At 43.5% G+C, this 12,442-nt stretch overlaps 1 protein-coding gene across 5 annotated transcripts; it reads left to right on the top strand.

The window, feature by feature from the left end:
• The first annotated feature begins 7,026 nt into the window (after positions 1-7,026).
• On the top strand, positions 7,027-10,674 carry LOC147451024 (ETHYLENE INSENSITIVE 3-like 1 protein). Of its 5 annotated transcripts, XM_086519979.1 has the most exons (4): positions 7,027-7,286; positions 7,475-7,579; positions 7,687-7,867; positions 8,124-10,674. In XM_086519979.1, exon 4 carries the CDS (start codon positions 8,182-8,184, stop codon positions 10,093-10,095), a length of 1,914 nt encoding a protein of 637 aa, XP_086376105.1. In that variant the 5' UTR covers positions 7,027-7,286; positions 7,475-7,579; positions 7,687-7,867; positions 8,124-8,181; the 3' UTR covers positions 10,096-10,674. The 5 variants fall into 5 exon arrangements, with proteins under 5 accessions (XP_086376105.1, XP_086376104.1, XP_086376103.1 ...); XM_086519978.1 differs by lacking the exon at positions 7,475-7,579 and having other exon boundaries at positions 7,687-7,843; XM_086519977.1 differs by lacking the exon at positions 7,475-7,579.
• Positions 10,675-12,442: the final 1,768 nt, after the last annotated feature.

The following is a 12,442-nucleotide window of genomic DNA, read 5'->3' as shown; positions in this document are numbered from 1 at the left end:
CCGAACCTTTACTGGAGTGTTCTTTGATGATATCATCATCTACTCTAATTCACTAGATGAACACAAGCGACATCTCCAGGTAATATTTCAAGTTCTAAGAGAGAATAAACTTTATATTAATCGAAAGAAAAGTGAGTTTTTCTTACAAGAGAATCAATATGTAGGTCACATTATCTCTTAAGATGGCATCCAAATGGATCCATCAAAGCTAGAGGTAATAAAAGGATGGCCTAATCCAAGGAATCCTCATGAATTAAGAAGCTTTATAGGTATGTGTGCATACTATAGACGCTTCATAGAAAAGTTCTCACAAATCGCGGGACCATTACATGACCTAACAAAGAAAAACGTTAGGTATACATGGTCTTCCAAGGAGAACAATGCTTTCAAAAAGCTTAAAGAAAAGCTTATCTCTCAACCTGTGCTTACACTACCGCATCTCTCAAAGCCATTTGAGGTCCAATGTGACGCTTGTGGTGGTTGCCTTGGAGTTGTTTTGCTCCAAGAAGGGCACTCCGTAGCCTACGAAAGTCGAAGGCTCAAACCTATTGAGCAAGCTCTAGGCATATATGAAAAGGAACTCCGCGTAGTTCTACATGCCTTAGACTCGTGGAAGCACTATTTATTGGGGACTCCTTTCATTCTGCGGACGGATCACCAAAGCCTTAAGTACTTCATGACGCAGACCAAGCTCTCCGACAACCAAATGAGGTGGGCAAATTTCCTTTCGCAATTTCATTTTCATATTGCTCACATTGCTGGCAAGCATAATCAAGTAGCCAATGCACTCTTAAGACGGGCGAGAGTGAATGCAGTTCCCATAGCAACTCACAATGATCTATCTTCTATGATAGATGAGTACGCTATATGCTTTTTCGGACTCAAATTGGGTTGGTTGTTTGGACACACGAGTGTCCACAAGTGGTTTTTGTTTTATGCTCGACAATTCATGCATATCATGGTTGAGCAAGAAGCGACCTACTGTGGCCACTTCCAGTTGTGAGTACATGGCAGTCTTCACAGCTACGAGTGAGTGTGTATGGCTCAGACGCCTTATGGCTGATTCGGGTATTGGACATGACACTGCCAACACTATCTACACTGACAGTCAGAGTGCATTGGCAGTTGCAAAGAACCCAGTTTTTCATGCTCGCACAAAGCACATTGAGGTGCATTACCACTATGTCAGAGAGAGGCTCCCAACAAGAGAGATTAGCTTGGCTTATGTGCCAACACAAGACAACCTTGCAGATATTTTCACAAAGGCATTGTCTCGTGAGAAGTTCACAACTTTTGCAAAGCTTTGGGCTTATTCCCCTTTGTGGATTGATCATGTCCTGAGGGCATGGCACTTCCCTATACTCTATATGCCAACTCTCGTTCACCGCATCACACCCAAGGGGGATTTGCTACCATATACATGTGGTAGTTGTGTGTGTGAACACACTTAGGACTACTCGGGCATTTTTTCCCTCACGAGGAGGTCCCCCCCCCCCCCCCCCCCCCCCCCCGTGCATTGTATATACGCCCATCACTCTAGGGCAATCTTATCTTTCCATTGCACACTAAGTAATACACTATCTTTTGTGTGCCTTGAGCTTCCTTCGTCTTCTCCAAGCTGTGTGTTTTCTTGCAACCCTAATTCCACCACCCAAAGCATTACAAGTGGGACCCTAAATGGTGCTGGACTTGACACTCCAATCACTTCGGGCTAATCTGACTAATAGTCGAAGGCCATTCTTAATTGTTCCGTGGCCTTGTTTAGGACATATACAAACTCTCTCTCTCCCTCTCTTTTGTTGGAATTAGGGTTGCAGAGAAACACACACAGCTTGGAGAAGACGAAGGAAGCTCAAGGCACACAACAGAGAGTATGTTACTTAGTGTGCAATGGAAAGATAGATAGCCCTAGAGTGATGAGCGTATATACAATGCACGGGGGAAAAAACCTCCTAAAGAGGGAAAAAAATGCCTCGGCGGTCCTAGTGTGTTCACATACATCACTACCACATGTATATGGTAACAAATCCCCCCTGGAGTGATGCGGTGAACAAGAGCTGGCACATGAGTAAAGGGAGGTGCCATGCCTTGAGGACAGGATCAGTCCACAAAGGGGAGTAAGCCCAAAGCTTTGCGAAAAGCTTCAATCTTCTCACGAGACAATGCCTTTGTGAAAAGATCTGCAAGGTTGTCCTGTGTTGGCACATAAGCCAAGCTGATCTCTCCTGCTGAGAGCCTCTCCCTGACATAGTGGTAATGCACCTCAATGTGCTTTGTGCGAGCATGAAAAACTGGGTTCCTCGCAACTGCCAATGCGCTCTGACTGTCAATGTAGATAGTGTTGGAAGTGTCCTGTCCAACACCCAAATCAGCCATAAGGCGTCTGAGCCATACACACTCAACCGTACCTATGAAGACTCCCCTGTACTTAGCCTCACAACTCGAAGTGGCCACAATAGGTTGCTTCTTGCTCAACCATGATATACATGAACTGCCAAGCATGAAACAAAAACCACTTGTGGACACTCACGTGTCAAAACAACCAGCCCAATCTGAGTCCGAAAAAGCATGTAAGTCTGGCGGCAATGATCCCCCCTTGGGATAAAACAAGCCAAGATGTAAAGTGCCACTAAGGTAGCAAAAAATCCTCTTGAAAGCTTGCCAATGCTTAGACCCTGGGCTATGCATAAATCTGCTGACCTGTGAGACTGCAAACTGAATATCCGGCCTCGTGTTGCATACATAAATGAGGCAGCCAACAACAGTTTGGTAAAGAGTGACATTAGCAGGATTGCCAGCATCATGTAGACTCAACTTCAAACCTGTTTCCATGGGAGTGGCAATAGGTTTGCAATCCTCAAGTCCAAACTTACATAGCAATGTCTCTATGTAACTTTTCTGACACAAGGCAATACCACCATCACACTGCTTAAATTGTATACCTAAGTAATGATGCAATAGCCCCAAATCTTTCATCTTGAAAGTAGCATTCAAATCAGCCTTAAATTCAGCAATATGTCTCCCATTTGGTCCAGTGATCAGCAAATCATCAACATAAAGAACCACGATGAGAAGTACATCACCTTCACGCTTTACATACATGTGCTTTCTGTTGGACTGCTATGAAAGCCTCGTTTAACCAAATGAGTGTTAGCTTTCTCATACCAAGCATGAGGAGATTGCTTCAACCCATACAAAGCCTTCTTACATCTGCACACTTTGTCCTCTTGTCCTTTTATGACAAAACCGCGAGGTTGCGTTACATAAACTTCCTCAAATATGTCACCATTCAAGAAAGCAGTAACAATGTCTGATTGATGTACATCCCAACCAAAATGAGCTGCCAATGCACATAGAAAATGCACAGTAGTCATACGCCAAGTGGGAGCAAAAGTCTCTTCATAATCTATGCCTTTTTGTTGTGCATAACCCTTTGCAACAAGTCGAGCCTTATGGCGATCGATCTCACCATCCGGCTTGCGTTTCAACTTGTAAACCCACTTCGTACCAATGGCCTTTTTGCCAGGAGGCAAATCACATAAAGTCCATGTGTCATTCTCTATAAGTGCATCATATTCTGATTGCATGGCAGCCATCCAATTTTCTGAATTTTGTGCTTCATCAAAAGACAGGGGCTCCTCAACATCATGTAAGCTAGACACAGCCAAAGCATAACAATTTGATGCATAAGATGCATGGCGAGAGCCTGAACGAGTACGACTAGTCAAAGGTGCATCCAATTTACTGTCACGCAAAGTGTGCACCAACCATTTTGGCATACCTCTAGCCTGCTCATTTTCAGCCCTTTCCTCATCAAGTACATCATGTACATCTGCATCAGTAATAGGCTGGTCTAAAACATTTTCAGAAACCCCCATAGGCTGTACATTTGCCTCATTGGAACTTACATTTGTATTTCCACCACTGAAAAGAGGCAACAAAGTGTCATAAATGTCCTGTGAGCTTACATTACTATCTCTAGTACATGACAGCAAGGGCTGAACAGAATCTTCCACAAACACTTCATCACGAGAAACCAGAATACGTTTTGTTTGTGGATGATACAACCTGTAACCTTTTCTTTCAGCACTATAACCAACAAAAATACATTTGACAACCTTATCATCCAATTTTCTGTGGTAAGGCATCAAGAACAGTCTGCACAAGGGAACTGTCTGAAATGACTTCACCTGCAGAAATAAGCTGCTCATTGATATCCTTGACACTAGCAAGGAAAGTGTCCATATCATCTTCCTCATGCATAATCTTCGATTCCAGCTCTTTACGCAGCAAAGCAATTTTAGCCTCATTGCGGCTTGCATAAAGACCTGCTAAAATATCCCAAGCCTGTTTTGTAGATTTTGCTGAACGGATGTGAGGAACAATGGTGCGCTTCACAAACAATGCAATCAATGCATGAGCCTGCGCATCCTTAACATCCCAACGAGCTTGTTCTGCCGTAGGCAAAACAACTCTAACACCTGCAATCCTTGCAGCAAGACCTGCAACATCCTCAACATCGCCTATATCCTCAAAACCATGACGTACATCAATGCCCTGCACAATGTTCTAGACACCCTTTGACACAAGAACATGTTGCATCATATAAGCCCACATAGGGTAGGTTTCCCCATCCAACCTGTCCTCAGCAGCAAACATCTTGAACACATCTATGTTGTTGTTGTCGGCCATGGTAAATGCTGCACCTGATGTGAAAACTGCTCGAAAATAGGAGAAACGAAGCGGGAACAACCTTGCTATATAGCACAAACCGTAGAAGACTATAAGGCACATGTTATGCAGAAAACGGCACTGACAGAAATTCTGCACAAAATGACGAAATAGCCTGTGCAGTACGGCCTGTAGTGGAAACGGAGGCCGAAATGAGCCCAAATCAAAAATCTGAGCAGACCATACTCTACGAGGTATCCCAAAATTTTTGTCGACTTGCGAACGCTCTCCAAAGCTCACTGAAATCGGAGAAAGTGAGCATGCGTGTGCTGGAGCAGCTGGCGACTAAGCCCGGGAGGACGCGACCTGCTCTGATACCAATTGTTGGAATTAGGGTTGCAGAGAAACACACACAGCTTGGAGAAGACGAAGGAAGCTCAAGGCACACAATAGAGAGTATGTTACTTAGTGTGCAATGGAAAGATAGATAGCCCTAGAGTGATGGGCGTATATACAATGCACGGGGGAAAAAACCTCCTAAAGAGGGAAAAAATGCCCCGGCGGTCCTAGTGTGTTCACACACATCACTACCACATGTATATGGTAACATCTTTATCTCTCTCTCTCTCTAATTTCTTCTCAAGCCTCAAACTTGCATTTTGATCATAGAGAGACATACTTGAATGATCAAAATGATAATTTGAAGCTTAGAGTAATAATTCATACTTACCAAACTACAACCTTGGGACAAAATTGGCAACATTATTTCGGCAAGAAAGCATGTCGAGAGATTTAGCCACACTATCGAGAAAACTTGAGAATCCATAGGTACGAGGAAAGTGTTGAAGAAGAGATCGTGTGAGGACACAAAGGAGGAGGTGCTACCAGAAGGGGAAGAGCTTATCAAAGAGAGAAAGGAGGGTGAGCACAGAGGAGGAAAAGGCAAGATAGGAAGGGACACAATTCTATAGCTTCAAGAAGTACACGTGCTTGCAAGAGTCAAGAATATAGAGAGAAGAAAAATATTATAGTCAAGAACTTAGAAAGAAGTAATAGACATTACTTACAAAAGAGAACGATTACACTAAGGAGTGGCTCACAAGATAAATGAAAGGCTAAACTAAAAATGATCAACAAGGTGCATAAGGTAAGTGTTGCATTGAATATGCATGCCAAGAATGGCTAGCACTAAGTAATTTTCAAGGGATTCTAGCAGGTTTTACAAGAGTCCAAATGGCTAAGAGATGTCCTTGAAATAACAATTTTAGGGAATGGATAAAGTGGCGGAATATGAAGTAGAAATTGTCCAAATATGAAGAGGTTCAAAAAGTTATAGGGAAATTTCTTGAGGATCTCAACATATTTCTTTTTAGGATCAAAACGCCCTAGGAATGGTTCCAAATCACACTCTCAAAGCTATTTAAGAACGAGGGAAGAATGCCTAAAGCAGAGGTTAAGTCTGAAAATTGACAAAAGACTCATTTGCCAAAGTCTAATTTAGCCCCAAGAATGGTGAGTTGGTAGAAACTTGTTGTGGAGGCTCGAAGTGCAAAAGTTTGCATGTATGCATCATTCCTTGAAATAGATTGAGTCACTTTAGAAAGGATTTGGCTATGGTTTCTAGCTACTCTGTTAACCTTAGGGACTACAGAGCACAATGAAAGTTCACTTGTAGCAATCAAACCACTCATAGTGAGCTCATGAGCTTAGGCTCATTAAAAGTTCTCCCTACCCTCAATAGTTCTCTTTTCCCTATGCTTGCAATCTAGTATGCCACACCATATACTGCCAAGGTGAACATGAAGCTTTTGGTTGAGTTTGTTTTTGACCAAGAATTCCCTTCTTATACCTTCTAATGTGAGATCTTATATTGTTGTGATAAAGTGTCGCTCTCTTCAAAGGTGGGGTTCGTGAGAACATGGGCCATCTTGCAAATTTTCACCTGGTTTATTAAATACAAAAGGAGGTGGTCTTGCAAAGAAAAAGTTTGAATTGTTTACTCTTGCTGCATGTGCCCGTCTCATGTGCTTTGTAACATAAAGTGAACCCGTTGAATAAGATGTTTAATTTTAGAGCATTTTAAAGGCAAATCACTTTATGGCCTCCCATGCGAGCTGGCAAATGAAACCTTTACACGTGGTGGAGGGTAATTGGGAGAGGCCACCTGAAGTTCCAAAAATGCCCGGCTACGCGCCGTCACAAATGAAACGCGGCAAGCCATGCTATCTCGGATACGTGGCGGATGGTAATAGGGTAGAACCTCGGAGATTGGGGGACCCTCCAAGCCAAGGTGCCATGTCCTGCCAAACTTCCGCTATCTTGCTGTCCCCCTTCATCACTCACAAGCTCGCGAACCTGTACCTCTCAGTTTGACTCTCAAATATTTGATCTCCACTCTGTCCTCCCTTTCCCCTCTCCACACACACCCCACTCCTCCTGCTGTTCCATCTCTCTCTCTCTCTCTCTCTCTCTCTCTCTCTCTCTCTCTCTCTCTCACACACACACACACACACACACACACACACACATTGCTTGTAAGCCCAATTGCTAAAATTTGCCCTTGCCCCTCACATCTCCTGCGAGGCCGCGACTTCTGCAGAAATTTTTCTCATACGGTAAGGTCTCTCTCTCTCTCTCTCTCACACACACACACACACACACACACACACACACACACACACACACACACGCACACACAAACATAGACACAGAAATATACACTCCTCTCGGCCCCCTCACACAGACTGTCTTGTGTTGTCAAAAATTTGCAAAGTTCTGCTATTTACCCCGGCCATGGTTGCAGCCTTCAGCTTGTCACAAAGGTGGCCTCCCACACATACCACCTCAAAGATGCGTGCAGACTGGTCTTTAAGTTGTCATCTGCATGTCCAAATGGGTATTTTAACGTGTGAGTTTAGGTTGAAGAATGCGTTCATACTTATTTATGCTTGCGTACATGTGCCCATATAGTAGAATCAGATATACTCTCAGGGTGTCTCTACATTGTGTTCACAGAGATACACGAAGGGTTTATTATTTGTACGGAGTGCCCACGCAAAATAACAAAGTCCCCACACAAAATGTGCACTGTACTGTGATTTTTCATGATGGGGATGCAAGCTGCACATATGTTCTTCTCAAGGAGGCAGACAACATGGATGAGAACCACCAGGCAGGCATTCTGTTTGTTAGATTTGTGAGTAAATTTTGATTTTTGCACACTTGCACTTGTGGTCTTATGTTTTTTTAACAATTTTTTGGGGGGAGGAGGCCGCATAGCAAGTAGTGGTTGCTACCAAATTATTTGTAGAAACTTGAGGATTGATATTAGTGGTCCACAAACTGTTGCCATAGAATGAAGTTTGTCGTGCGCATTTGCATATTAGCCACAGTATAGAATGACGACGGTATATTTTAGAGCTCGATTTCATGTTTTGAATTGCTTGTTGCAGGTATTGTGGCTAGCTACATAAGTTTTAGGCATTAAGTTCTGCCTACCCGTTCTCTGGAATGGATTGCCAAGAGGAGGGGGGCTGTTTCGGGAACCTTGATGTTGATGCAGAGAGGGAATTCATGGATGACAATGATGGTGATGGCCTGCATGATGATGATTTTAGTGATGATGAAATTGATGCGGAGGAGTTGGAAAAACGAATGTGGAGGGATCGGATACGGCTGAAACGTATTAAAGAGAGGCAGAAGCTGAAGATCCATGGAGATCGTCCCAAGCAAAGGCAGTCACAGGAACAAGCGCGCAGGAAAAAGATGTCTCGTGCGCAAGATGGTATACTCAAATATATGCTCAAGATGATGGAGGTTTGCAAAGCGCAGGCTTTTGTTTATGGCATTATTCCTGAGAAAGGAAAGCCAGTGAGTGGTGCCTCGGATAACATAAGGGCTTGGTGGAAGGAGAAGGTTAGATTCGATCGAAATGGGCCTGCTGCCATAGCCAAATACCAAGCAGAGAATGGTTTGTTAGGCAAGGCAGATGAGAATGCATGTGCTGCTTCAATACCACATACACTTCAAGAGCTTCAAGATACCACATTGGGGTCTCTGTTGTCGGCGCTAATGCAACATTGTGATCCACCTCAGAGGCGATTTCCTTTAGAAAAGGGTGTACCTCCTCCATGGTGGCCTACTGGAGATGAAGAGTGGTGGCCTCAAATTGGGTTGCAAAAGGGGCAAGGACAACCTCCATATAAGAAGCCGCATGACCTCAAGAAAGCATGGAAAGTAGGGGTATTGACAGCGGTCATCAAGCATATATTTCCAGATATATGTAAGATTAGGAAGCTTGTGAGGCAATCAAAGTGTCTTCAGGATAAGATGACTGCAAAGGAGAGTGCTACATGGCTTGCAGTGCTGAACCAAGAAGAGGCATTAGCCCGCCAGCAAAATAATGTTGCTGGGATATATGCTAGTGATGGAGGTGCTTTGGGAGCTGGAGGTATTGGAACTTTGTCTTTTAGTAGCCCGAGTGAGTATGATGTGGAAGGCTTGGATGAATTTCCTGGCATGTATAAGTCTGATGATAGCTGGAATGCAGAAGGACCCAAGTTTGATCCTCTTGTTTTACGAGTACCTAAGAAAGAAGTTGATTTGGATGAAGAGCTTTTTGCTTTTTCTGATAGGGCCTCTTCTGGTTCCCATAGTGCTGATTCTGTACTGCTTGGCACGAAAAGGAAGCTAGATACTGAGCCTGTGAAGGCACCCAAGCAGTTGTACACGTGTGCAAATGTACAATGTCCGTGCTCAAAGGTGGAAAATGGGTTCACAGATGTCTCTATTAGGAATCTGCATCAGATGGCTTGTATGTACAGAGAGGAACCGAAAAGTTTGGTGATTCCAAAAGTTGAGGACTTCCAAGGCACACTTAGCTCTATCGTTTATGGGCACACAGCAGAGGCTTACGTGCAGCCCGCTGAACCAGCTTTTGCTTCAGGAAGAGTGTGCGATGGTGGTGCACAAACAAATGCTAGTTTTTCAAACAATCAGCATCCTTTGGCAAATTTTGTAACTAGTCTTGGTGGTAATGGGCAGCAAATTAACCATGCGAGTGTTGCGTCCGGCAGGATCTTTAATGGGAATGATTTGGCAAGTGTCAATTGCTCTCAAGCAAGAATTGGGACGGAGGGGAACATGCTGTATGGACAGGGCCTGCAGAATTTCTTATGTAGTCAGGGATTTCAAAGGGAGGTATCCAACATGCCCCCGGGATTTGCTTTGAACAGGAATGCCCAGGGCTTTCAAAAGGACCCATCAAGTATCTCCAGCATGTTGCTAGAATCCCTAGACTCTAGAGCCAATATTGGTTTTGGGTCTATACCCTGTGGCATTCACATTGACTCAAATTTGATGCGGCATGGAGAAATTATCAATCTTCCCTCAAATGCTGATTCATTATGGTACTTAGGCTCTTAGCCTCTACTTTGGATATTTCTTATGGAGAGTGCCACAGCACCTTGTATGGTAGCTAGATCAAGTGGCTCATTCATGTAGAAAGTGCAACACACTCATGTGCACTTGCTGGTCAGAGACCGGAGTATGCTTTAAGTGCCTGAGCTGTTACGAGCCATCAAGCTTTGAATCTATGATGCGTTCCACTACAAAACTTGTGCTATGCAATGGGAGTGGCTCGCTCTCTGGTGTAAAGGTTTCGTGCTAGTTTTTTTAATATTAGTGCTAGTTTTTAGTTCTGAGTGTAGATGGCAAAGGTTTCGTTTATTTTAAAGGAAATCAAACTTTGCTCATCTGCATTGGCTGGTAAGACTCATCCTTCTTTGTATGCAGGATGTATTTAGTTACATCTTTGCGTGTACTCATGTATGCACGGCTTTGTGTGTACTCGTGTATGCTATGCGCCAGGGCGTGCATTTGACAGAATCCCAAAGCTGTAAGACGAAGCACTTACAGAGGTTTGAGAAAGTGTTTTTTTAGAGTGGAACTGTCAACCTTGTAATAAGACCATAAGCTTACATGGATAATGACGTGTGTTCTGTATATCTGGGCTGGTGCATGAGCGAAGTAAGGTTATTGCATGGAAGTTAAGCTCCACCTAGTAATCTCTTACATTCTGTCTTGACATTTTACTGGTGACTACCCGGTGATGTCAAGTTTCAACTGGTGGCTCACTTACTGCAAGAAACTGGTTTTCCTGGATTGTTCGTGAAATAGAGGTGCTGCAAGTTGTAATTAGAAATATCAACTTGCTTGGCAGCTTAGACCTATGAATCTACCAAAATATTGTCAGGGTGGGCATGTGAAGAGAGGCTTCCATGGAAGGCATTGCTCTGTATAGAGATGCTCCGCAGGCTCAGATGATCTCCCTGCTTGGTCGACAAAATCGAAGGCTCAATGACCCTTGGATGCTTTCGTAAGAGGGTTGTTTAAATATAACTGTTGCATAGTTGATGTATGTTTCAATGGGATTTTGCGGTCTTTCCTTTGGCCTCTGACAGTTTCAAGCGTGCAACGGGCAGTATGTACTTTAGTCAGATATACATTTTTCCTTAACGTGCCCGTCGAACACAGCATTGTGGCAATTTCTGAGAGTCACCATAGTTCAAGTGGAAATGATCAAATTAATCTTTTGAACCTGCTTGTGCTTCGGAATGAAGTGCGTTTGGGCTGTTGATGGCCACCTCACCAAACCCCTCCCCAAAGAGAAATAATGGTGAGGCGATGCTAGGGTCATGCTTCTTTGGCTTTTGCTCCAGGTTGCACGGCTTGGCAGATGTGACACTCTTTTTGGGTTTATTTTCTTCCTTTGTTGACAATAGAGCAGGTATGGCAGGATGGACACAACAGTCGGCAAAGGTGCACCCAGTGGGAAGATGAGCTCTCACCTAGGTGATATTATGTGAGTTTTGTCACATTTTAGAAGCGAAGGACATCTGAAGGCGAAAGCGGCTTAATTTTTTTCCCCCACCAGCTCCCTATCGCAGAGCTGAATGTGTTTTTTTTTTTAGCTGGTTTTGAAAGAAGCCGCTGGGTATCGAACCGGGGTCTTTATGCATGCAGACATCCACCTTGACCTCTATTACAACTCCGCTGGCTAAAGCCCCAAAGACAAACTCCTCATGAGTGCATCATCCAGATACTGCAAGTAGTGCAGGGAGCGCCGTGCTGTATGTAAATTTTGGATCTGGGAGCACTGTGATATATTTTCTTGGTTTTCTGGTGATGAGAGCATAAAATCACATTGATTGCTGCAGACATGTTGTAGAAATTGGATTATGAGACTGTAGACGCAACTACTATTGTCGAGCAAAATGTAAGGTGAGTTATAATATGATTAGGACATGATGTATTGAAGCTCGTCATGTTAAGCTTAATTAAGCATCAATTAAGCTTAATTAATGTAATATTCTTTGTAGATACTACAACATACAAAGACTATAAGCACATTGGGGTGCATTATCATTTCAGGAAAAAGATGGTGTACTGCTTCATGAAGTTTCTTTGTGCTCAGCAGCTGCAAAAGGGTAGGTTTATGCTGGGATAACATGATGTTTGGAGGGTTTTCCAAATCAAACAACTATAGCAAGCACATTCTGGTTTCAGTGCTATAGTGGATGATGTCCTTCGGGATATTCAATCTACCATGATGATCCACATATTGTTAAATTATATTTGTCCCTAGGGGCATCTGTGATAAATTTCATACAGATGGCATTAAAGATGCCGCTAGGGCCAAAACTAATTTTATGTGGATCACCGTGGTAGAAATCCTCTTAACCATTGTCATGAAACCACCGCCAATGACCCA

Source organism: Adiantum capillus-veneris, chromosome 9 (genome assembly GCF_014529385.1).
Source record: "Adiantum capillus-veneris isolate H3 chromosome 9, ASM1452938v2, whole genome shotgun sequence".
In the NCBI taxonomy this organism is placed as follows: domain Eukaryota; kingdom Viridiplantae; phylum Streptophyta; class Polypodiopsida; order Polypodiales; family Pteridaceae; genus Adiantum; species Adiantum capillus-veneris.
The sequence above is the reverse complement of the archived record's forward strand: the minus strand, read 5'-3'. Positions and strand labels throughout refer to the sequence as shown.

What these genes read in the sequence shown, in the direction of transcription:
- LOC147451024 (XM_086519978.1), top strand. Translation starts at nt 8,182, where the DNA reads ATGGATTGCCAAGAGGAGGGGGGCTGTTTCGGGAACCTTGATGTTGAT.